Source organism: Bos taurus, chromosome 19 (genome assembly GCF_002263795.3).
Source record: "Bos taurus isolate L1 Dominette 01449 registration number 42190680 breed Hereford chromosome 19, ARS-UCD2.0, whole genome shotgun sequence".
NCBI classification, from domain to species: domain Eukaryota; kingdom Metazoa; phylum Chordata; class Mammalia; order Artiodactyla; family Bovidae; genus Bos; species Bos taurus.
This window is the reverse complement of record NC_037346.1, coordinates 48,677,296-48,702,612: the sequence shown is the minus strand read 5'-3', so window position 1 is coordinate 48,702,612 and position 25,317 is coordinate 48,677,296. Positions and strand designations below refer to the sequence as shown.

General features: G+C 41.2%; 2 protein-coding genes and 1 non-coding gene across 4 annotated transcripts in view; 2 read left to right on the top strand and 1 right to left on the bottom strand.

Moving 5' to 3' along the window:
* CEP95 (centrosomal protein 95) overlaps positions 1 to 16,030 on the bottom strand; it is a 43,086-nt gene extending 27,056 nt beyond the window's left edge. The window contains exons 1-6 of one of the 2 annotated variants that reach the window (XM_024979794.2): positions 15,897 to 16,030; positions 13,932 to 14,060; positions 12,300 to 12,407; positions 9,726 to 9,836; positions 5,609 to 5,714; positions 4,131 to 4,246 (exon numbers count right to left, since the gene is read on the bottom strand). In XM_024979794.2, coding sequence (XP_024835562.2) covers positions 4,131 to 4,246; positions 5,609 to 5,714; positions 9,726 to 9,836; positions 12,300 to 12,407; positions 13,932 to 14,060; positions 15,897 to 15,915 — 589 coding nt within the window. In that variant the 5' untranslated portion in view covers positions 15,916 to 16,030. The remainder of the gene's footprint in view (positions 1 to 4,130; positions 4,247 to 5,608; positions 5,715 to 9,725; positions 9,837 to 12,299; positions 12,408 to 13,931; positions 14,061 to 15,896) is intronic. The other variant, NM_001192116.2, reaches the window with a different exon arrangement.
* A 634-nt stretch (positions 16,031 to 16,664) lies between these two features.
* Positions 16,665 to 24,493, top strand: DDX5 (DEAD-box helicase 5). The gene is made up of 13 exons (NM_001191395.3): positions 16,665 to 17,016; positions 18,201 to 18,366; positions 18,552 to 18,648; positions 18,729 to 18,862; positions 18,981 to 19,046; positions 19,282 to 19,423; positions 19,508 to 19,668; positions 19,771 to 19,943; positions 20,274 to 20,384; positions 20,642 to 20,703; positions 20,796 to 20,855; positions 22,108 to 22,332; positions 22,522 to 24,493. The coding sequence occupies exons 1-13, from the start codon at positions 16,973 to 16,975 to the stop codon at positions 22,923 to 22,925; spliced, it is 1,845 nt and encodes a 614-aa protein (NP_001178324.1). The 5' UTR covers positions 16,665 to 16,972; the 3' UTR covers positions 22,926 to 24,493.
* MIR3064 (microRNA mir-3064) lies at positions 22,032 to 22,115 on the top strand. Its single transcript, NR_129534.1, has one exon. It is a non-coding gene; the product is annotated as a microRNA mir-3064 (primary transcript).
* Positions 24,494 to 25,317: the final 824 nt, after the last annotated feature.

The following is a 25,317-nucleotide window of genomic DNA, read 5'->3' as shown; positions in this document are numbered from 1 at the left end:
AGATCTCTTCAAGAAAATTAGAGCTACCAAGAGAACATTTCATGGAAAGATGGGTACAATAAAGACAGAGACAGTATAGACCTAACAGAAGCAGAAGATATTTAAGAAGAGGTGACAAGAATACACAGAACTGTACAAAAAACGTCTTAATGACCCAGATAACCATGATGGTGTGATCACTCACCTAGAGTCAGACATCCTGGACTATGCAATCAAGTGGGCCTTAGGAAGCATTACAACAAACAAAGTTAGTGGAGGTGATGGAATTCCAGCTGAACTACTTCAAATCCTAAAAGATGATGTTGTTAAAGTGCTGCACTCAATATGCCAGCAAATTTGGAAAACTCAGAAGTGGGCACAGGACTGGAAAAGGTCAGTTTTTATTCCCATTCCAAAGAAGGGCAATGCAAAAGAATGTTCAGACTACCACACAATTGCACTCATTTCACATGCTACCAAAGTAATGCTCAAAATCCTTCAAGCTAGGCTCAATTTTAGAAAAGGTTTAAAAATACTTTTTCTCAGTATGTGAATCAAGAACTTCCAGATGTCCATGTTGGATTTAGAAAAGGCAGAGGAACCAGAGATCAAACTGCCAACATCTGTTGGATCATAGAAAAAGGGAATTCCAGAAAAATACCTAGTTCTGCTTCACTGACTACGCTAAAGCCTTTGACTACGTGGATCACAACAAACTGTGGAAAATTCTTAATGAGATGGGAATACCAGACCACCTTACCTGCCTTCTGAGAAACCTGTATGGAGGTTAAGAAGCAACAGTTAGAACTGGACACGGAACAACAAACTGGTTCAAGACTGGGAAAGGAGTACGTCATACATCAAGTCTGTGTATTGTCACCCTGCTTATTTAACTTACATGCAGTGTACATCATGTGAAATGTCAGGCTGAATGAAGCTCAAGCTGGAATAAAGATTGCTAGGAGAAATAGCAACAACTTCAGATATGCAGATGACACCACCCTAATGGCAGAAAGCAAAGAGGAATAAAAGAGCCTCTTGATGAAGGTGAAAGAAGAGAGTGAAAAAGCTGGCTTAAAATTCAACATTCAAAAAACTAAGATCATGGCACTTGGTTCCATCACCTCATGGCAAACAGATGTGGAAAAAAATGGAAACAGTGACAGACTTTATTTTCTTGGGTTCCAAAATCACTGTGGACGGTGATTGCAGCCATGAAATTAAAAAACACTTGCTCCTTGGAAGAAAAATTATGACAAACCTAGAGAGTATATGACAAAGCAGAGACATTACTTTGCTGACAAAGGTCCCTCTAATCAAAGCTATGGTTTTTCCAGGAGTCATGTATGGATGTGAGAATTGGTCCATTAAGAAGGCTGCGTGCCGAAAATTGATGCTTTCCAATTGTGGTGTTGGAGAAGACTCTTGTGAGTCCCTTGAACAGTAAGATCAAACCAGTCAAACCTAAAGGAAACCAACCCTGAATATTCATTGGAAGGACTGATGCTGAAGCTCCAATAAATTTGGCCACTTGATGCAAAGAACTGATTCACTGGAAAAGACCCTGATGCTGGGAAAGACTGAGGGCAGGAAAAGAAGGGGGAGACAGAGGACAAGATGGTTAGATGGGATCATTCATCAGTGGACATGAGTGTGAGCCAACTTGGGGAGATAGTGAAGGACAGGGAAGCCAGGCATGCTGCAGTCCATGGGGTCACAAAGAGTTTGACACGACTGAGTGACTGAACAACAAGATATACTGTGGTATCCTTTTTACAATATACACAAATAAAGAATCATATTGTACACCTGTATAATAATATATCAATTATACTGCAATAAAGATTTATAATCCTGGAATTAAAGTCTGAATTAGATGTCTAAGGATGTGTATGATGACACTTATCTGATGACTTAAATCCAATATAAAAGGAAGCTACCATATGATATCAAACCCAAACACCTCAGCCTGGCTTTTCTCTCAACCTTTTCTTTTTCCCTTGAATTGAGTTTCATCTGAATAGCTAAAATCTGAAAGCAAGTAATTCACTTTTTATAGATACAGCCTTTCTACATGCACTGGCTATCACAGAATACCATTTCTAAAACCACCATCCCTTTCATCTGACTCTCTGCCTTGAAGAAACCTTCTTGCATTACCTACACTTCACTCTGGTATTCTGCTCCTCTGCCCACCTTAATGCCAAGTATAAGTCTATGGCCTACTGTCTGACCTCCCAGGCTCAGGCTCTTTGAACACAATTCCTTGGAAAGAAGAGTCTATTCTTTGGAATTAAGGGTACTGAAGCACAGAAGGATTTCAGAGATGGTTTCGTTGAATTCTCTAACTTCACACTGGAAGAAACGGGGGCTCAGAAAAGAGAAGGGACTTGTCCTAAGTCACACAGCCGGTACAGCGTCTGGAAGAGAATGTGGGACACTTGACTGCCATAATTTAATGTACTTCATTTAACTCTACCATTCCTGTTCTTCAACTCCAAAATATACTTAACTGTGGGCCTGATGTTTTCCTAATTTGGGGGATACTAAGACAAATATGATGGAGAAGGCAATGGCACCCCACTCCAGTACTCTTGCCTGGAAAATCCCATGGACGGAGGAGCCTGGAGGGCTGCAGTCCATGGGGTCGCTAAGAGTCCGACACGACTGAGCACCTTCACTTTCACTTTTCCCTTTCATGCATTGGAGAAGGAAATGGCAACCCACTCCAGTGTTCTTGCCTGGAGAATCCCAGGGACGGGGGAGCCTGGTGGGCTTCCGTCTATGGGGTCGCACAGAGTCGGACACGACTGAAGTGACTTAGCAGTAGTAGCAAGACAAATATGAAAAGTTTTATTACACATTTCACTTATTTGTCTTATTTACTGACTGCCCCACCAGTAGAGTATGCATGCCGCGAGGGAAGGGAGTTGTGTGTGCGCCTGTTTAGCGCTGCGTCACCACTGCCTGGCAAGGGAAGGCACCGCACACACACTGGCTGAGTGTATGAGGTGGCTGCTGCCCCTGCAACTCAGTTTACGTAACGTCAACCTCGAAAGTTATTGTGCAATGTTGAGAATGGTGTTAGTGAAATAAGGCAAGGAGACACCATTGTGGGAATACAGAGCCTCAGAGGCCGGGCTTTGTACAGAGTGAGTCTTCCAGGGACAAAGAGGAAGAGTATTCCAACAAAAGAAACTATATGGTGTTCCCTGGTGGCCTAACGGTTAGGATTCTGTGCTTTCACTGCTGCAGCCCAGGTTCAAGCCTGGTCAGGGAACTGAGATCCCTCAAGCTGTGTAGCACAGCCAAAAAAAAAAAAGAAACTTGTTTGGCCAAAAAGTCTGTTCGGGTTTTTCTGTACCATCTTATGTAAAACCCAAATGAATTTTTCAGCCAACTCAATATATGATGACAAGAAAAGAGCACGACAACCAGGATGAGCAGAACAGAAGTGGAATGGCTGGAGGACGGCGAGGTGAGAGGCTCAAAGCCGGCCTGTAGGTAAGCAGTAGACTGTCGGAAATGGGGCCTGAGCCTGGGAGAAAAACTGCCTCTGGATGTACAGACTTGGTTGAAACTATGAAAGAAATGAGTCACCCAGCTTGGAAAACTATACTTAGTGGGTATTCTGAATGTGACTAGACTGTTAAGCTGCATCCACGCTTTTCTTCCTAGGGTATCAAGTCCCACATGTGCATTCATGCATGCTAAGTCTCTTCAGTCATGTCCGATTCTTTGCAACCCTAGGGACTACAGCCCACCAGGCTCCTTTGTCCACGGTCTCCAGGCAAGAATACTGGAGAGGGTTGCTATGCCCTCCTCCAGGGGATCGTCCCGACCCAGGGATCGAACCCGCGTCTCCTGCATTGGCAGGCGGCTTCTTCACCACTACTGCCACTTGGGAAGCCCCACACCTTACCTGACAAGCTTGCGTACGCCTTTTGCCCATGCACCTGGGACTCCCACTTGATCCATTTTGGACCACTGTTCATATTTAGTGGGTAATGGTGGCATTCTGGAATTTCAATTCTGATATCCAGTTAGGGCTCTCTATTCTTCTCAACTTTTAAAAACTCCCAGGTATAACTATTTACATTTTCATACTTGTATGCTGAATAATAACTGATATTTAAAGTTTAATTACTCACCATTACTTCTTAGAGAAAAGGTGTGTGCTGTGTCTCCAAGTCTAATTATTTCACCAGTGGATTCCGCTTCATCTCCATCCCAAGAGGAGCCCAATGCCCCAGACGATAAGGAACACCTGAAAGAGTTTCCTCACTCACTCACGGCCTGGCCCGACCACAGGGCCCTTCCAGACAGGATCCCGAGAACTGCCTCAAGTAGCCTGCCTACGAATGCTCAGACTGGTCATCGCTATGAGAGGAAAAAGGGAGACTCTCCCTTTTGCTGCTTATCTGATATATGCATGGTGGGAAAAGCAGTGTATAAAGTGTCAAGGATTAAATGTATAAGAGAAGACACACAGAGAACAATAAATATTGGTTACTTTAGGGGTGTGAAGGGAATCTGGGTAGGATATTAATTTTGTACTAAACATCCTTCTGTTGTTTTACTTTTGCACTTATATACTTTTTTAATCTAATAATGAAAAATTAAGTCAAGAAATTTATTTTCTGATAGTCTTCTTTAGACACATATTCTACAATGTGCTATATTTACATAAGAAGGCTTTGCTTGTGCTTTTCAAACCACGACAAACTCCACAAAATGATAATCAGATATTTAAAAGAAAATCTTAGTATCATATTCAACCTCTACTTAGTAGAAGTATAATCAAGCCTGTTACAACGTTACATTTTGCCTATGAAAGCAGCACAAATTTAAAAACTCTGGCATTTAACAGGCAACAATGCCGGTGGGTGGCCGCTAGCGCAGCCCCCAGCACTTTCATACTGCTGGTGGATATGCAACACTCACAGCCTTTCTGCAAAGTCATTTGGCAACTTTGAATCACCCTATATCATTCACAGTCTTTGAATACAGCTTAAACACAGGAAAAGAGAAGAAAAATTAAAGTATGTATCACCTTAAAAAATAAATATATATTAAAAAACTACCTCTACTGAAGAGGAGTGGTTTAGTAAATTATGATGCATCCATTTGCACAGTATGTTATACAGTGACTAAAAATCATTATAAAGAGTTTATCAAGTTAGGAAAAGACGTGTTAAACTTTAAAATTTAGGAAACAAAATTATACAGACAATATGGCTAAATCACAAAAGAAAAATATAGTTAAAAAAAAAGACTTAAAAAAAAAAAGTTAATAAGCAGTTATTTAGTTCTGAATGATGTAGTTCATCTTATTCTTTGTTTTTTGCTTCTTTTTTGCTCCAAGTACTTTCCAAGTATTCTGCAAGGAACATAAATTACTTTGGTGATCAAGGAAATGTTTTAAATTAAGTAGGCGGTTAATGCCGAGATTATACATAGCTCAAGGTGCTTAAAACTCTCTCAGGGAGGTTTAAAACACGAGAAGTTAGTAAAATTCACATTAGCTTTGCTTTTTGCTGCCATTCTGGTATACTGTGTGCAATTTTAATTCTTAATAGAAGGAAAAGCATAACTTGTTTTAATTAAATTCACAGACATTGAGAGCTACCTCTCAAAAGAAACTCTTTTCCATGATGATCTGGATTCTTTAGTATTTTCTCGATCTTCCAAAGGGTCTCCTCGATGGGATTCTTTAGAATCCTGTCCAGTTTCACCTGTTTGGAACAGATAAAAACAATACCAAAAAAAAAAAAAAAAAACCACACCCCAGGTTAAAAAAAGAAAAAACAAGTTAATGCAATTATTTCTCTACAGGGCAAGCATAGAGGTAAGGACAGCAAAATACCCCAACCCCTTACTGGTCAACTAGGTACCTGTGAGTGAAGTAAGAACCAAATCAGTACTCGCAATGAGCGCGCACTACCTGGGTAACAAAGAAGCAACGCAAGCGCTGCTCTCTGAGCAGAGTCTACAGTTGTACTAGCAACGTTTTCTTCTTTAAGCTAGGTGGTAGGCTCATCATTCTCATACCTCTCCATCTGTAAGGGATGGCTGAGGCAGAATGACTAGGGTGTAGCTTCAGAAAAACATGACTGTGTCAGCCTGACTCAAGCTCCCAATCATGCCCTAGCCAAAGAGAGAGACCACAGTAAGGTGTGGATGAAATTCTCCTTAAGGCTATCGACCTTGGGAATTCCCTGGTGATCCAGTGGTTAAGACTCTGCCCTTCTGCAGGGGTTCATCCCTGGTCAGGAAACTAGGACCCCACATGCCATATCGAGTAGCCAAAAAAAGAGAAGACTATCAACCTTTTTTCTACCCCAATACACTAGAAAAATACATCTTCACAGTGGCAGTAACTAAGCGATTCCAGGAGGTATGTGAGTGAAATCTCCTACTTCACATCTACCTGTCTGCATATTCTCATCCCACTTCTCACCTTTTCCTATTTCTATATTCACCAAACAACGTTAGTCAATATTCATTGTGTAGTAACTCTGGGCTAGGCTCAGTACTAAACCACTTATGTGTATCTATTAACCTTTCCTACAACCGTGAAAGAATTTCCGATGGAGAAAACTGCAGCTTAGAAAGGTTCAGTCACACAGTGAGGGTGGAAATTTAGTCATACAGTGGGCAGCAGCACTGAGTCCACAGTCTGCCTTCAAATTCCTCGTTCTTCAGTGGTAAACGATCATGCCAGGTCAGAACAAATTGCCCTATACCTGACTTGACTAGTAATAAATATTTCCTGTTATTAATTGCCATTTTGAGATTCTGATCAGCTCCAGGTAATACTGCTGTATAAATCTGGACCTGCAAAGTTGAGAACCAGACTTCAGAAAACATTCTCCAACTCCATGTGAGCAACTCCCTCCTAGCAGCGCTAAGCTCACCATAGCCTTCTGACCTCCCCTGGAAGATTCCCCACTCAGCATTTCATTTTTTACCAGCCTCACATATAAGTATCTCTCAGTTCTGTCCTCCTCTCCATCCCCATTATCATCCCCTGCTACCTGTAATCAAGTACTATGTCATAAAAACTGCTGTCTCTAGAACGTTTTGAATCAATCAGTCTCCTACAGGTAGTTTTCTTCCTCTTACTTTTGCTGCTAAAATGACTAGAAAACCATAGAGCATTGAAATACCCATGGCAGCCTTGAATTAGGTCAGGTTTTTTTTGTTTTTTGTTTTTTTTTGTGTGGCAAAAGTTTTATTAAAGTGAAAAAAGGACTGAAAGCTTCTGACATAGACATCAGAAGGGGGCAGAGAGTGCCCCTAGGTCAGGTTTTTTTTGCATGTCATTTACTCCCTCCCAATTCTCTTACAATGCTTTTTATTGTACATACTTATGGCACTCTCCCTAACTTGAGTATAGGTTTATTTGACAGCAATAAATATGGCATGCAGCTTTGACTCTTCCCAGCGTTCCTATGTTGATATTTAACATATTAATATATTACACACTCAAGTTTTTTGAAATTAAAATAAAAAGAAATATACAGTATAGGGTGTCCTTCAAACTTTCCTTCTAGGCCTTATCTCTATATGCTTTTAAATCTTTTCAGCAACAAGGATAAAAAATAGAAAACTATCTCTAAAGAATTTAAGATTAATTTCAGATGTTATAATCATGGCATAGGTATCAGCATTAACAATGTGAGAATTAGAAATCATGAGCCTGCCTCCATTTTTTGTCTTCATTTGTACTAGAATTTATATAAATTGCTATGGCTGCTAAAACCTTTGTTTTGGATAACTTCACAATAGTAAACCTATTCTGAGTCGTATATTATTCACTGTATATTAATGTTGTTGTTGTTCACTCAGCTGTGTCCGACTCTTTGTGATCCCATGGACTACAGCACGCCAAGCTTGCCTGTCTTTCACCATTTCCTGGAGCTGGTTCACACTCATGTCCATTGAGTCAGGGATGCCATCCAACCACCTCATCCTCTGTTGTCCCCTTTTCCTCCTGCCTTCAATCCTTCCCAGCATCAGGGGCTTTTCAAATGAACTGGCTCTTCATATCAGGTGGCCAAAGTACTGGAGCTTCAGCTTCAGTCCTTCCAATGAACATTCAGGACTGATTTCCTTTAGGATTGACTGGTTTGATCTCCTTGCAGTCCAAGGGACTCACAAGAGTCTTCTCCAGCACCACAGTTCAAAAGCATCAATCCTTTAGCGCTCAGCCTTCTTTATCCAACTCCCACATCCATACATGACTGCTGGAAAAACCACGGCTTTGACTACATGGACCTCTGTTGGCAAAGTAATGTCTCAGCTTTTTAATATGCTGTCTAGGTTGGTCATAACTTTTCTTCCAAGGAGCAAGCGTCTTTTAATTTCATGGCTGCAATCACCATCTGCAGTGATTTTGGAGCCCAAGAAAATAAAGTCTGACACTGTTTCCATTGTTTCCCCATCTGTTTCCCATGAAGTGATGGGACCGGATGCCATGATCTTCATTTTTTTGAATGTTGAGTTTTAGGCCAGCTTCTTCACTCTCCTCTTTCACTTTCATCAAGAGGCTCTTTAGTTCCTCTTCACTTTCTGCCGTAAGGGTGGTGTCATCCGCATATCTGAGGTTATTGATATTTCTCCTGGCAATCTTAATTTCAGCTTGTGCTTCATGCAGCCTGGCATTTCACATGATGTATTCTGCATATAAATTATATAAGCAGGGTGACAATATACAGCCTGATGCACTCCTTTTCCAATCTGGAACCAGTCCATTGTTCCATGTCTAGTTCTAACTGTTGCTTCTTGACCTGCATACAGGTTTCTCAGGAGGTAGGAGAAACCTGTATGCACTTTTGTATTATTTATTGATCAATCCAAATTGGTAAGACATATAGGTCCTTTTTTTTTTTCCAGTGGTAAGTAACAGTGCATGAAAACCTCTAAGCACTTTTTTTTTTTTTTAATTTATTTCATATTATCTGGCTGCATTAGGTCTTAGTTGTGGAACCTGGGATTTTCAATCTTCAGTGCAGCCTGTGGGATCTAATTCCCTGACCAGGGATCAAACTCAGGCCCCTGTATTGGGAGTACAGAGTCTTAGCCACTTAACTACCAAGGAAGTCCTTAACTTTCTTCTGTACTATTTCTTCAGGATAAATCCCTAGAAATGGGATTTATGGAGTCAAAGATTATGAATAACTCCTATACACTAGTGATACAGTTTAAATATAACCAGAATACTTTTGGAAAATATTAATAATACAGCAATAAAAAAACATAAAATCAAAATTTCACACAACAAACTGTTACAATTTGGGGAAATGAATTATTTGAAGAGTAAAATAAAAAATACTCAAGCTGTCACAAACCTAGGTGTAAGCTGAAAACAGAAACATACCAACTCTTTCTGTTGATGCCTTGGCAATATCCAAATTTGTGCAAAAATGGCAGTTCTGACATGGGAATTACTGAGTAAGGAATTTCATGTAATAATAGGACAATAAGCAATTTTAACTAGATTTAGCTTCCTATATTAGCTTTAAAGTAATTTATAAGCAATACCCAAGTTGACAAAGGATGTGATGATTAGATGAGTTTCAACCACTTCAACAGTGAGAACTGAAACTTAATTTACAATTAAATTCATCAGATACAGTGTATTAGTGATTCTAATTCCTAAGGAGAAAAATAGGCAAAAAGATAAAAGATAAAAAGGGAGATAACAGAATATAAATCAAGCCAAATTTTATTCTTAAACTTACTTTTCTCGTGAGATGTTTCACTGACGTGTTCTGTAAGATACTCCAGCAACCCATCAAATATTTCTAGAAGATTCTTAATAGATTCTTTATCTCCTTTCACTATATTTTCTCCTGAACACAGAATACAGAGCTATTAAAAAAAATTAACCAAGAAATTGAAAGCCTCATGATTTTGAAATGGATATACCAGTATAAAAATATTGTTCAGGACACAGGATTATAAATTAACCCAAAAGAAAAAATGACAGTGTAAATATCAAAAATATCAATTTCCTGATACTTGATTATATTTGAAAAATGTAGTCCTGAATATTATGGGTGATAATTCATTGGCACAGTCCTTTATTTATGAAGAAGCAAATTAAGTGAACTTCATCCTATAAGATTTATACTAAAGTATAAAACAACTAAGCTGAATTTTATTAGGCTGGTGAATATGGAATGATGGTGGTATGCCTTGTTCTGAAGACAATAGCAGTAGAGAATATAAAACAAAAACAAACTTAAGATACCTTCATCAGGAATTCCTAATTTTTAAAATTTGTTAACTCCTATTCACTTACTACACGTTATACAATTTTTTAATTAAAAACTGAGCCGGTCCCCTGCATATAAAACTCCTTTTAATCTCACCTTACCCCCAACTCTCCAGCCTTACCTTCCATTATACCAACGTAATACCTAGAAACTAACATTTAAACTGTTTAAAGTCTCCAGCACAGTACCTGGCTCAAACAGATTTTAAATAAATGTTCAGTTGAAATGCTGACGAGAAACGGGCTGCAAAAGCATGAAAACTTGACGTGTTTAATGTCACCTAAAATGGACTCTGAGCAACCTGAGGTGTGGATGGAACTTAAAACTCCTGACACACTTGGGCTGTCCTTTGGGAGATTAGATTTGGCATGAATTCAAACAAGTATGGGAGAGGCGGAGTGGAAATTTGATATTTGAGATAATCCAGTCATTCATAACCTTAGTCATGATGCAGGAAAAAAAATCCAAAAAACTAACCCAGGAATTTGATGTTTTATAACACTCCAGTAAAGACAGTCAATGTTTAATAGTTTTTTTCCCGTTTAAAACAACTGAACAGATATCTTAAGCCCTATGTTTTGTTTTAAGTCCTATGTTTTCCGGCTTAACAAGATACACAAGCATACTCCAAGGACATATCCAAGACTTGTGGTTTCCAGGATGGGGAGCGTACTGTGCCAACCCAGCAACAAGACTGCCCGCCAGAATGCGGTGCTTCAGCGTGTAGGAGAAACTGCTTTAAACAGCATGAGTAAAAAGCTGCTTTGCAGTCTACTGGAGGAGGTAAGCAGTTTTGCAACTTTCTGTGGGGTGGGTATGAGTTGTTAGAGGCAACTTCACATACCAGAAGTTCTATAAGCAGACACAATCTTGGTATATGGTATGTTTGTACAGTAAATACAAATACCAAAAATTGCCCAATTGGCAGAGAAAGCCATTTCCAAAGAACAGGGAAGTCCCAGCATTATCCCTCAAAATGAATCTTCCCCAAACTAATTTACCACATTTACTCACCTTGAACTACACTAAAAAACTTAAAGACAGTATTTCTGTAAAATTTTGCTCTTATTACTACCAAAATAAGATACAAATGTCCCATCCTGACTAAGATGTATCTCTCTTAATGACTGTCAAAGAATGAAACAGTATACACTTTCTCTTAGTGATTCAGGTATAGTTTTAAGACTCCAAAATTTCCTCTGTTCATTAGCTTGAAATAATTTACTGAAATAACCCTCATTTTCTATCTACCAAAACAGAGATTTACAAATGAATTTGTTATGTTTGGCTTTTGAATATAAGTATGGATACTGTTTTGGAAAAAGGCTGAAAAACAATTTACAGTTTTATTTATTCCGAACAGGTAATACATTCATATGGTTCAAAATTTAAAAAGTACAAAAGGTATAAAATGAAAAATCTCTTCCCACCCTTGTCCAGTTTATCTCATCGGAGGCAATCAGAATTAAATTTCTTACATGTACTTCTAGAGAGTCCTTCTGCATTCAATCAACTGCATATAACTTCTGAATTTGTTTTTACAAATAATAGCATATTCTGCAAATCAACATTATAACTACATATTTTTCTCATATAATATATATGAGATCATTTCATGAATATGGAACATCATATTGATATATAGAGCATTATCAATTATCTTTTATAGCTGCAGAGTAGTTCCCTATAAGGAACTACAGTAATTTATTTAACCTGTCCCTATTAATGGACACTCAGGTGTTTCTAATTTTTAGTTACTACAAACAAACAGAATGGTAGCTATAAAGTAATAACAACAACAAAACACAATTCAAATTACCAGCTAGGATTCTGAGACCTATCCCAAACTCAACGTACAACTCTCCTGGAAAAGCTTTAAAGGATGTTGTCTTAACTATACCAGTGAATTGTCTTGGTTCAGTCTTGCTGTTTGGTCTATTTCACAACCTTACTCATTTGGTAAAACAAGGCCGAGTTCTATCCAACAAAATATTTTAGTAAAATGCTAAATTATCTGATGATTAAGTACATACCAACCTGTTATGTGAGACAGGCTGACCTGTAGGTAATCCAAAGCCAGCGAATCAATCGCTGCTTGCACATTGTGAGCGTCGTCCTCTTGATTCCTGGGAATAGCTATGAGATCTGTGGAGAAAAAACTATGTAATTTTGCATCCTATGCAAATCCAAGTTTTCATCTACCTGTCTCTGACCAGGCCTCTGAGCTCTGCCCAAACAGAGTGGGCTACAACATACAGATAAACAGAGCCTGAATTCCACAAAGTGGAATCTTTATTGGTTGAATAGTCAATCAACATATATATGGAGAAGAAAATGGCAACCAACTCCAGTATTCTTGCCTGGAGAATTCCATGGGGTGGCAAAGAGTCGGACACAACTGGACGACTAACACACACACACACACACACACACAAAACACATATATGAACATGCTCCATAAGTGCCATGCTAAAGAAAGCTAAATAGATCCATAAATTCAAGGAGATGCTAATACTCTAATAAGAGAGAGAACCCGTGAGTTGGGACTTTAACCCATAACACCAGGCTGCTTTCCATAAGAGGGAAAAAACCCATAACAGGTATGAAAGGAGGATTCATATATGTGCTGTTAAAGCAAGCTATTGGGAATTACTGGCATAAAGGCTTTTAAGATCAATATAGATCAGAGCAGAAAGATTTTAATGACAACTTAAATTTGGAATTTCTCCTCTTGTATTGAGGAAGATAAGTGTCTTGGGGAAGGAGGAAATAAGTATTTTAAAAGACTGATTCAATAACTACATGCCCAAATGGCAACCCACTCCAGTACTCTTGCATGGAAAATCCCATGGTAGACTATAGTCCGTGGGGTTGCAAAAAGTCAGACACGACTGAGCGGCTTCACTTCACTTTTGTACTCTAAAAAGATTAGTATCAAAGATACCAGCTGGAGGGTGTCCCATTATTCCAGGAAGTGATGAGGGACTGACTCATAACAATGGAGGGGAGAGAGATTGTACAGAGCGTTAGTGCTTAATGGTTATAAACAATATAAACATACAGAAGTAGCAGAGGAATCTATGGATAAGGACTCTGAGATAGTCAACCAGGAACACAGTACAAACAACAATTCTTATCCATAATATTGGTTAAATACCAAGACTCAACAAGTCTTCAAATTCCATTCAATTTTAGAACCCATGCTTCCCTCATGCCTCAGTGCCCACAATGTGGGCGACCAGGGTTTGATCCCTGGGTTGGGAAGATCCCCTGGAGAAGGAAATGGCAACCCACTCCAGTATTCTTGCCTGGAGAATCCCATGGACGGAGGAGCCTGGTAGGTTACAGTCCATGGGGTTGCAAAGAGTCGGACACGACTGAGCGACTTCACTTTCTTTCTTTCACTTTCTTAGAACCCATGCAGGTACATTTACAGAGAAGGTGTGACTTTCACACAACATTATGAATGATTAAACAGTTGATGACCAAGGCAGTTACTATAGGTGGGTCTCCTAAGATATTCATTAAGGCAATGAATGCTATTATTTAGATAAAAAGAAGATAAAAGAGAAATCTCAAGACTTTATATATAAAGATCTAACTAAAAAGCACTAGAAACGTCTGGCTTAAGATAGAGACACTATTACTCCTGCTTTTAAGTATTCTTACCTGGTACCTTTTCTCCCAAAATGGATTGATAAAGAGCAATAAAAACATTAGCATCACAGTCTTCTAGTTCTCGAATCCTCAGGTGTATGTGACATTTCAAAAGAAGATTATTGGCAATAGTTATCCACTCTGTTGGGAAAGGAAGGAAAAGATTAGTCTAATACTAGAAAAAGTCAAACACATTTCTTTAAAAAATAACCTCCACAAACACAGACACTAAATTCAATAGAAGAGAAGGAATCTGATTGTTAGAGAATTTGAAGACCCTGCTAGGTGGGTTTTTTTTCAATTAAAAAAAATTTTGGGGGGGCTACACCCTACAGTATAAGGGATTTTAAATCCCTTAACAAGGATCAAACCTGCATCCTCTACACTGGAAGGTGGAGCCCTAACCACTGGACTGGGCATGATTTTTGAAAAGCTGTATTTAATTTCTTGGGATGACTTCCAAAAAGCTGTAATTTCAATTTAGTCAAAACTATGATGCAAATTCAATTTTCACTGCTGCAACCTAAAATCTTAAGTTGCTTACCATTGATCTCATTTTACTAACCATAGGTAGATGTTTTTTCAACACATTTACAAGTAAACAGGATGTCACAAACAAGACAGTTTGTTAATGATAATCTCAGGCTACTAGAAACTAATTAATGGATGTTGCTTCAAATTCCCCATAGAATTAGTCATGTTTTTAACCCAATTATCTTGTGCAAGTTGGAATTTCTCTGCTGCCCAAATAGGTGGTGATTAACCTAGCCTGTGAAGAACTAGAGTAATGGCACCAACACTATACTGCATTTGTTAGTTCTATTTTTAATTATACTTGACATATATGAAGAGAGGCCTGGGAAATTCATAAAAACGCCTTTAAATTCAGAGCTGCTGCTGCTGCCGCTGCTAAGTTGCTTTAGTCGTGTCCGACTCTGTGCGACCCCAAAGACGGCAGCCCACCAAGCTCCCCCAACCCTGGGATTCTCAAGGCAAGAACACTGGACTGGGTTGCCATTTCCTTCTCCAATGTATGAAAGTGAAAAAATAAAGTGAAGTCGCTCAGTCGTGTCCGACTCCTAGCGACCCCAAGGACTGCAGCCCTCCAGGCCCCTCCGTCCATGGGGATTTTCCAGGCAAGAGTACTGGAGTGGGTTGCCATTGCCTTCTCCAAATTCAGAGCTAGCATATTACTAACCTTATCGAAGTTTCCTGTGTACCATCCCTCCGTTGGGATTAGCCAAATTATTTCAAGGGCTTCTCACCCAAAGGTAATTTAGCAAACCTGAAACACTTGTTCTCTGAAATAATTGACGATTAAGGGGCAAGTTCTTTTATTGTGCACGTTATCTTCAGTATGCTCTAGAAATAAACATGTTTATGTGTGGGACTGTCAGGGCACCTTAACTCCCTCTCCCAGTGACCATTACTTAACAGCAGACCAAACCATGACAACTGGTTTGAACGCTGTCTTGGAAAAAAAGATGAAAGCGTCCTAGACAACCCAATCAACTCGCTTTTCAAAAACTGCGCTACAGAAAGCCGGTAACCGTTGAAAGCACTGAAGCGGGAAAATCCACCACTATTCTGCTTTGGGATGACAACAGATTTTTAGAGTGCTAATACTCAGTCTCAGGCCCCGCAATGCAGGAGCAGAGGGCACACTCCCCAGAAAATACCAGTCTAGGCAAAGACACTTTCTGATCATTTACAGCCAACATGCTCGCATGCTGCGGGCCTCGCCGCAGGGCCCTTGTCTCCCCGCCCCAAAACAGGCTCGACAACTTCGAATGCGCCAGGGAGCGGGGCTAAGCCCCAGCCAGAGAACCCGCCAACTACGACCGGATTGTCTCACGAGCCCCTCCGGCAACCCAGAGCCACCCGAAGCCTCAAGACAAGATGGGGAGGGGCGTTCGGGACTTGGACTGAAAGGGGACTTGAGCCCACACACAAACGGGACTCCAGGCAGAGACTCACCAGCCTCTGAGCCGGCCATGTCGCGGAGGCAAGTTGCCTCCGGACTCCTAGCCCGGCGCGCGCGGGACGGCGTCCTGAAAGGGCCGCACGGAGCGGACCCAGCGCTGACAGGAGAGGAAGCAAACGAAAGTGCCGGGAAGGGATGCGGTGGAAAAGGGAGGGACGTTAAAACGAATTCTCGCTGCTGATTGGTCACCGGGGGGAGTACTTCCTTTGGCAGCACGTGCCGAGGTGGCGGTTTGCGAGCTCTAGATACCATTTTTCACCAGCCAGATCCCGCTCAGGGGTCCTGGGGTGGGTGGGTTTGACAGTTCGGGTCACCCAACAGCCCCGGCCAATTTCCCGGGGGCATTAGCACGGCACTTCCGGTGAGCTATTTCGTCTTGTACTCCTCCGCCGACGCCAACTGGGGAAGTAGTGCGTCCCGCTCACTCGGCGGGCGGGGCAGCCACGTGACAATGTCGGGCTCCGCCTTCCTGTCGCCCCTAGTAATGGGCGTAAAGGCTCTTTGGAGACGTAAACATCTTCAAGGGGACCGAGTGGGTTGACGTGGGCTGGACATTTTATTGTCTGGGCTAGACCTGGAAGAGGGCCCAGTGGTCTCCCTGAACTGTCAAAAACCAGAAAAAGGTGAAGTCAAGAGAGTGCAGGCTGAGGCATCCCAGTGGAGGACCACGGCGGGGGGGCGGGGGGGGCGGGGGGGGCGGGGGGCGGGTACCATCCTTGAAAGGGGCGAAAAATCGGCAAAGGGGGGAGGGGCGAGAAAATGGCGGATCCCGGAACGCCGGCAGGCGTTAATACCTCTGCGCAGGGGCGGAGTGATTAGGTCATAGAGCGGCTCCCAGCATTCTCTGCGGCGGAGGAGGCGGGCCAGGCTATAAAACCGGCTGCCGGGACGCGGCCGGCACCTCATTCATTTCCACCGGTCTCTTGTTGGGCAGCCTTGGCTTCTGTCATCGTCGTCCCTCCGCCGCTGTCGCCCCCGCAAGGCTTTGCCGTCGCCGGAGCCACCTCCAGCGACTCGTCGCACCCGATTCTCTCCGCTTCGCTTCCCGCCAACCGCAACCATTGACGCCATGTCGGGTTATTCGAGTGACCGAGACCGTGGCCGGGATCGAGGGTGAGTGTGGGAACCGACCTGTCAGGCCCGGCGGGTGGGGGATGGGAGACCGATGAGGGTTGCGGGGGTGGGGTGGTGGGGGGAACTCGGCTTCTATAGACTATTCTTGGGCCTCCGCCGTCGAAAAGGGCTTGCGCCATTTTGATATTTGTCCAAACCTGGAGTTTTCATGTTAACGGTCCTCAATATTCCTTTTTGTTTGGGAGGGGGTATCGGGACCTTGATGATTTGGCAATTGTTCGGAGAATTTCGAGCACATTTTTCGAGGGGAGGAAAGCGCGGCGCTTCGAGGCAAAGTTGCCGCTATTAGATGTAAGCTTACAGGAGTTTTACGGAATCTGGGGGTTCTGTGGGTGCCGAGGGGGCCACCTCCGAAGCCGTTAATGCGGCGATGTTTGGAGGGTGGCCGGCGCCGCGGGAATCGGCCATGTGGCCGAGCCGTGGGTACAAAATGCCGGCGGCGGACATGGCGGCGGCGCCTTTGTTACCCCGCCCGGCGGAGGAGCTCAAAATGGCAGCGTCGAGAAAATGTGGCGCAGAGAGAAATGAGAGACAAAGGGGGAAGCGCCGCCCCAGCGGGAACGCCGCCCGAAGGACTCCGCCCGGGCCGGGACTCCTCCCCCGGTAGTCTCCAGCTCCTCCTCCTCATTTTCCTTTCGTTATATAATTTTGCTACCTTGGTAGGAAGCCGTTTTGAGGGATCCCTCAACTCTATTGGCTTGCCTACTACCCCCGAGACCATCCTCAGTGTTCTGCACTCACTGCCTGTGTTGTTCCGCTACCTATTAAAACCAGAGCTCTTTGGTTCAGGACAGCTGCTAAGTAACATCTGTGTTAAGCTTCAGCTTTATTGGCTTTTTAAGGCATTTAATTCTTTTGCTCGTGGGAAAGAGTAGTATCTACCAGCTGTTGTCTGTCCTTGTATCTGAACTCCTAGAGCTTGGCCAGCCAGTTTCCGACCTAGTAAATCCCGGGCTGTTGATTTGTTTTCAATGGTGTGTGTACTTCCTATAACGGGAAATGAGGGAGATGTGGTACTAACTGTGGCTTTTGAAAGAATGACCGTCACTGAGAACAGCACTTCCACCTCCAGAGTCTTTCATTGAGTTTTAGCATGTGCGCAGGGATGGTAAAATAAGTCTGTACATGTTTGAAAATGCAATTTTTTTTTCCTCTAATTTTAGGTTTGGTGCTCCTCGATTTGGAGGTAGTAGGGCAGGGCCCTTATCTGGAAAGAAGTTTGGAAATCCTGGAGAGAAACTGGTTAAAAAGAAGTGGAATCTTGATGAGCTGCCTAAGTTTGAGAAGAATTTTTATCAAGAACACCCCGATTTGGCTAGGCGTACAGCAGTGAGTAATTTCATATGGTTTTTTCAGGCTGTAACTCAAGTGACTTTTAAGTTTGACTAGAAATGTCTTGCAAACTTAAAGGACTGTTAATGTAGATAATTATTAACTTAGGGGTGTATTGGTTGTGTGTTTAGTTAGGGGGAGTCCTCATGAGATAAACTGAATTTTTATGGTTTCTTTTGTAGCAAGAGGTAGAGACATACAGAAGAAGCAAGGAAATTACAGTTAGAGGTCATAATTGCCCGAAGCCAGTCCTGAATTTTTATGAGGCAAACTTCCCTGGTAAGTGCTAGTTTTCCCCACCTTTTAAAAAAAATTCCTTTTCTTTTGGCATTATTGATGTTTAATTCTTAACATTACAGCAAATGTCATGGACGTGATTGCAAGGCAGAACTTCACTGAACCCACAGCTATTCAAGCTCAGGGATGGCCAGTTGCTCTAAGTGGATTGGATATGGTTGGGGTAGCACAAACTGGATCTGGGAAGACTTTGTCTGTAAGTTTGGGAGAACTTTTGAGTTATGTAACAGGTCCTGAAGAAAATGGATTGGGAGTTAAAAGAAACCAGAAGTGTTTTTAATGTGACTTCATTTTTTTGCTTTTCTCTTGTATAGTATTTGCTGCCTGCCATTGTCCACATCAATCATCAGCCATTCCTAGAGAGAGGTGATGGGCCTATTGTAAGTGTACATTGTATTCTCTTAACTTTGTTAAAAGCATAGAGATTTGTGGAATATACAGCAGAGTAAAATTGTGGTGGTTTTATATATAGTTATGTTTTTCAGTGTAGGAAGGGACAAAGCTGCTTTGGGTATTGCCAGTGTAAATCATCTACCCGTGTAGCAATAGTAAATTAGCACTTGAAAACTAGAATTCAGGACTCTCCTTAAGGTGTTCCGCTTTCTCTTTCCTTAGTGCTTGGTGCTGGCACCTACTCGGGAACTGGCCCAACAGGTACAGCAAGTAGCTGCTGAATACTGTAGAGCATGTCGCTTGAAGTCTACTTGCATTTATGGCGGTGCTCCCAAGGGACCACAAATACGTGATTTGGAAAGAGGTATGTAACCAAAAAGGTTTTATTTGTCACTGATTATGCAGAAAGTTCTGGATGTTGTGGTAACATTTGTGTGTTTAATTAAAGGTGTGGAAATCTGTATTGCAACACCTGGAAGACTGATAGACTTTTTAGAATGTGGGAAAACCAATCTAAGAAGAACCACCTACCTTGTCCTTGATGAAGCAGATAGAATGCTTGATATGGGGTTTGAACCCCAAATAAGGAAGATTGTGGACCAGATCAGAGTGAGTGTCCTTTTAAATGTTGTGTCATGTCTTCAAACTAAGCTGTAAATTTGTTCTTGAAATACAATGACTTTTTTTTTTTTTTAATCTAAAAATCTGTAGCCTGACAGGCAAACCCTAATGTGGAGTGCTACTTGGCCAAAAGAAGTAAGACAGCTTGCTGAAGATTTCCTGAAAGACTATATTCATATAAACATTGGTGCACTAGAACTGAGTGCAAATCACAACATTCTTCAGATTGTGGATGTGTGTCATGACGTAGAAAAGGATGAAAAGTAAGTGACTAACTCTGAAAACAACTCTACAAGTTGAGTCACTGTTGCACAAGTTATCTTAAGAGTGACTTTCAGTTGGGTGGAATCTAAATGCTAATTTGAAATCTGTCATGCTGAAAATTGTTTTGCTTCCTTCAGGTAATTGGCTATCACTATTTTTTTTTTTTTTTTAATTATTAACAGAAAGAGTATTGTCTTGTGGTTTAAGGGTAAAGGGTAGAATGGTTAAAAAGGTTAAGCAGGTGTTCTCTTGTAGCCCTGTGAGTAAAAGTTGGTGGTCTGCTCATAACCATGAACTTTTTAAAAAATTGAGAAAATTTTTCTTTCAAGGCTTATTCGTCTAATGGAAGAGATCATGAGTGAAAAGGAGAACAAAACCATTGTTTTTGTTGAAACCAAAAGAAGATGTGATGAACTCACTAGAAAAATGAGGAGAGATGGGTATGTGTGGTTGTCCTCCACTAAAGCAGATATTTATTGGAGCTGAGTTCAGGAGAAGGGGCAAAGTTTAATCAGGGTTGATAGCTCTGAGTTTCAAAGATGGAAATGATCTGGTAGTATGCATGTATAGGAAAGACTGTGTGTACCTTGTTTCAGATGGAGTTAAAAGGGTTTGTGACCAAAACCGTTAAAGCACATGGTTAAAATCTACAAGGATTTAAATGCCAGTCTCTTAATGTAATTTTTCTTTAATTTAGGTGGCCTGCCATGGGTATCCATGGTGACAAGAGTCAACAGGAACGTGACTGGGTTCTAAATGGTAAGTATTTTAAGTGCGGGGTCCCACTCCCACCCCCCAAAGACTTAGAATACCATTCATATTGATGGTTATATATGTGCTTTCTTTTGCAGAATTCAAACATGGAAAGGCTCCTATTCTGATTGCTACTGATGTGGCCTCCAGAGGGCTAGGTTAGTACAAACTCGAATTCATGGCTTGGTTTCCCAGAAGATACCCATATAATTTTTTTAAAGAAAGTTTATTGCTTTCTTTAACCTCTGCATTTTTTCTAAGTTTTTTTCATATAAAGGTGCAGTCTTTGTGGCAAGGCCTAGGCATGACAATCGGAGGACTCGAGGGGGATGGAGGACTAGTGATCGGCTGGCTGCTTCCAGTCGATTAGAGAGGTGAAAAGCTGAAAGTGTGCCAGTAATCTTCAAAAGGCAGAACATACCACCTCTGCCCCGTAAACTGTTCTCTCCGGGGGAAAAAAATGGAAGTTATCCTCACAGTTCACTGCCGTGGTATTTCTTCTGTCCCATGCTTTGCATGACTGCCATGGTACAGCATTGTTTCAAACTGTTTACTGTGATCTGTGGGTCTTTGAGTTTCAGTGAGTTTGCTGAAATGTCGAAGAAATATTTCCAAACTTCAATGTTCAATGAAATTTTTGTTCAAGTTTGAAATGGAGAGAGCAGCTTTAAAAGGTACTAAAAGCCTTTTACAAATTGGTGAGTACTGGCACATAAGATCTAGAGCAGGAGCAACTTCTCACACGTAGTCAGTGGGAAAAAAAGCAGTGCTTTGAAAGTTCCTCCCTCACCTACACAGTAGTCGTCATGTCGAGACCTGCCAGAGAGAGACACATTCTCAAGTGAATCCTGGCTTCTTGGAAGCGCTTGCCTAGACGAGACACAGTGCATAAAAACAACTTTTGGGGGACAGGTATGTTTTTCTTGCAGCTGCGGTTGTAAGGTCTTGGCAAGACAAGCAGTGTGGCCAGAATTTTGAACTTCTGATAAGTGTGTAACGCAAAGGACCATGTACATTTTTGTTGAAAGGTCCTCAAAATGAGAGCACACGAGGAGGTTGCTGTGAACTTTTAAGTGGCCCTACTGCGCAGAAGCATTCAGATGTCACTTGATGATCTGTAAGGGGACTTGCTAATTTGGGACTGTTAGGAAATACACACGTCCTTTGGACACGCTCCATCATTGGGTGGGTAATAAGGTATACAGATGACGTGTGCTTTTTGTTTTTTTTTCTTCCCCCCCTTCAACCTCAATGGTATTCCTACAGGGAATGGATAACCATTTTAACTGTATTTTTTGCAGCCCATACCTTCTTGGGAATACAATTGTCTAACTTTTTATTTTTGGTCTGGCTGTTGTGGTGTGCAAAACCCTGTACATTGCTATTTTGCCACACTGCAACACCTTACAGATGTGGAAGATGTGAAATTTGTCATCAATTATGACTACCCTAACTCCTCAGAGGATTATATTCATCGAATTGGAAGAACTGCTCGCAGTACCAAAACAGGCACAGCATACACTTTCTTTACACCTAATAACATAAAGCAAGTGAGCGACCTTATCTCTGTGCTTCGGGAAGCTAATCAAGCAATTAATCCTAAGTTGCTTCAGTTGGTCGAAGACAGAGGTTCAGGTAAGACCAACCTTTGGTAAGTGGGTGTGGGGTCACATGATTATTTACAAGTCCATTTGGATGGGATTGGTGGGTGAGGGCAGAAAGAAGTTGAGAAAATACTTCTCAAATTGAGCTACGAAATTCTTTTCTGTGTTAGTAATGATTGGTTCCATGGAAATAACCGGTTGGCAATTTTTTTCTTGACAGGTCGTTCCAGGGGTAGAGGAGGCATGAAGGATGACCGGCGGGACAGATACTCTGCGGGCAAGAGGGGTGGATTTAATACATTTAGAGACAGGGAAAATTATGACCGAGGTTACTCTAGTCTGCTTAAGAGAGATTTTGGGGCAAAAACTCAGAATGGTGTTTACAGTGCTGCAAATTACACCAATGGGAGCTTTGGAAGTAATTTTGTGTCTGCTGGTATACAGACCAGTTTTAGGACTGGTAATCCAACAGGGACTTACCAGAACGGTTATGATAGCACTCAGCAATATGGAAGTAACGTTCCAAATATGCACAATGGTATGAACCAACAGGCATATGCATATCCTGCTACTGCAGCTGCGCCTATGATTGGTTATCCGATGCCAACAGGATATTCTCAATAAGACTTTAGAAGTATATGTAAATGTCTGTTTTTCATAATTGCTCTTTATATTGTGTGTTATCAGACAAGATAGTTATTTAAGAAACATGGGAAATGCAGAAATGACTGCAGTGCAGCAGTAATTATGGTGCACTTTTTCGCTATTTAAGTTGGATATTTCTCTACATTCCTGAAACAATTTTTAGGTTTTTTTTGTACTAGAAAATGCAGGCAGTGTTTTCACAAAAGTAAATGTACAGTGATTTGAAATACAATAAATGAAGGCAATGCATGGCCTTCCAATAAAAAATATTTGAAGACTGAATTAAGTGGAAATGGTACTTTATTTTACATACATAATGTCATGTAAAACTTTGCTTAGATGGTCTTTTTTTTTTTTTTTTTTTTTAATCATAAAACTAAAATTGACTGCTCCTTTCTATAATTTCGTTTTGGGAAGTGGGGAGATCAGAAGGCCCTTCTTAAAGTGATCTATTCCTATTGTAAGGATTAAAATGCAGTTGATTTAGGTTGATTAGCAGTTCTAGGCTAAATTGCACAAAGGCTTTCTTTTGGTGCCTCCCCAAATCAGGTGAGTCATTTAAATAGTCTTAGAGGGGTGAAAGGAGATACTAAAACAGGAAACAAGTGTATAGCCCCACCCTTAACTTAGATTGCTTAGTGAGAACATGGATGACTGTTCCTTTTGCAAATTTGTAATTTGGGAAAAGTCTTCAAATAACTTTTCAAGAGATTATATTTGTGCTCTGGGCTGTACTATTACTGAGGCTGAAAGACTTCCACCCTTGAAGATGGTTGGCCACAAGCTAAGATTGAATTCATGTCCTGTGTTCTCCTGCCAAGGGTAATACAGAAAGGCTAGTCTTCATAGGCCTCCTGGGGCTCTTACCTAGTCAAACTAGGAGTCATGAATGGCCAGTAATTGAGGGAACTCTGGAGGACTTCAAAATGTAAAATAGGATGTAAGAAATCCTCAAATTTAACGGGTTAACCTAGAGGAAGCCACATTGCCCAAAGCACAGTGACTGTGATACAGATCCTTTTGTTGGATCAACATGGGTTTATTGCTGAAGAGATCTGGTGGGTAGCTTTAACTGTGTCTCACCAACCTTAATACTTCATTTGAATGTTTGCAAGGAGAGGATAGGGTTTTATGAGACTTCATTTTAAACTATGGTTATTGAGGCTTTAATTGGTGTTAATGCCTTAGCTCTAAAATGTAAAACAAACTAGAATTTTCCAGGGACAAGACAAGGAATGGTATTTTTAGGACTGACACTGAAAACTGATGGACCCTTTAGTAATTTAACAGTTTTCAATAGCATGATTAGTCATTCATTATGACTCTTAAAAGGAGCTTTTGGGGGTAGGTTGAAGTATTTATTACATATTACTGTTTAATGTCTAAAGTGGGCCTTTTAATTTGTAAACACTGGAATGATTGTGGGGCTGTGGAAAACAAACTATTTGAAGTAAATTTTAAGACAGTCCACTTTTTAGCATGTGTGTTGTGTCCAGCCTGTGGTTGTCTTAATAAATGTGATTTTTCTCCCCATTCTCTCTTTTATTTATTTGCGTTGTAGGCCTCGTGTGTGTTTTCTGGGAGTGGAAAACACGTTAATACTGCCCAGCCTCACTGTTAATACAATTGCTTTTCATATAGACTGATCTACTGACTTTTTAACAGACTTACATGTTCTTGTATGGAGCAATTTTCTGAACCTGTCACACGTGATGAATTTTCACTGTTCTTGTGTTCTCTTAACTCAGTTGCTAGACTGTCCTCTTCATAAACTGCCTTTTCCTGGTATTCTAGTAGAATATAGTGATTTGTTCTTCCACCTGGCTTAGTCGTCGTAGCCACTTAAGGGAAAGTCTGAAGTAGAACTATAATGCATTTTGAAATAAACCGTTTTCTTTAATCTGGGCTGTACCACTATCAGGGCTGATGTTTTTTAAGTGGAAGTGTGAAGTCACAAGCTCCTGGAAGGGTCTTAAGGGCCCTCTGGTAGAACAACTGTAGTGTACGCCAGTGCTTGGTTGTCTGGTGCCGCCTCATTAACCTGGAGAGTTTTTAATACTACTGGGCCATTCTCAGCAGTTTTTTAAGTGTTTTCAGGTGATGGGTACAGGTGGCCAAGGGCATCCTTGTTTAATATATGTAAAGGGACTATACTTGATCGTCACAACGTCCATTCACGTACTTCCAGGAGAGGACAGGGAGGATGGTGACAGCATTTTTAGTAGAGATGCACAAGAGGCCTGGTCTCTAACATTCAGGACTACACCCTTTTTTTAAAAAGGAACTAAGGTTTTCGGTAACACGACGTTGAGAATGCAAATTACCATTTAAATAAGGTGTATGTAAACGGAAATGTGCAGAACACCTAGGT

Bases quoted from the DNA above. Each gene is read 5' to 3' on its own strand.
- DDX5 (NM_001191395.3), top strand. From the start codon at position 16,973: ATGTCGGGTTATTCGAGTGACCGAGACCGTGGCCGGGATCGAGG. The intron at 18,649-18,728 runs GTAAGTGCTAGT...TTAACATTACAG, and splicing joins TTATGAGGCAAACTTCCCTG to CAAATGTCATGGACGTGATT. The intron at 20,704-20,795 runs GTAAGTATTTTA...TTTCTTTTGCAG, and splicing joins ACGTGACTGGGTTCTAAATG to AATTCAAACATGGAAAGGCT.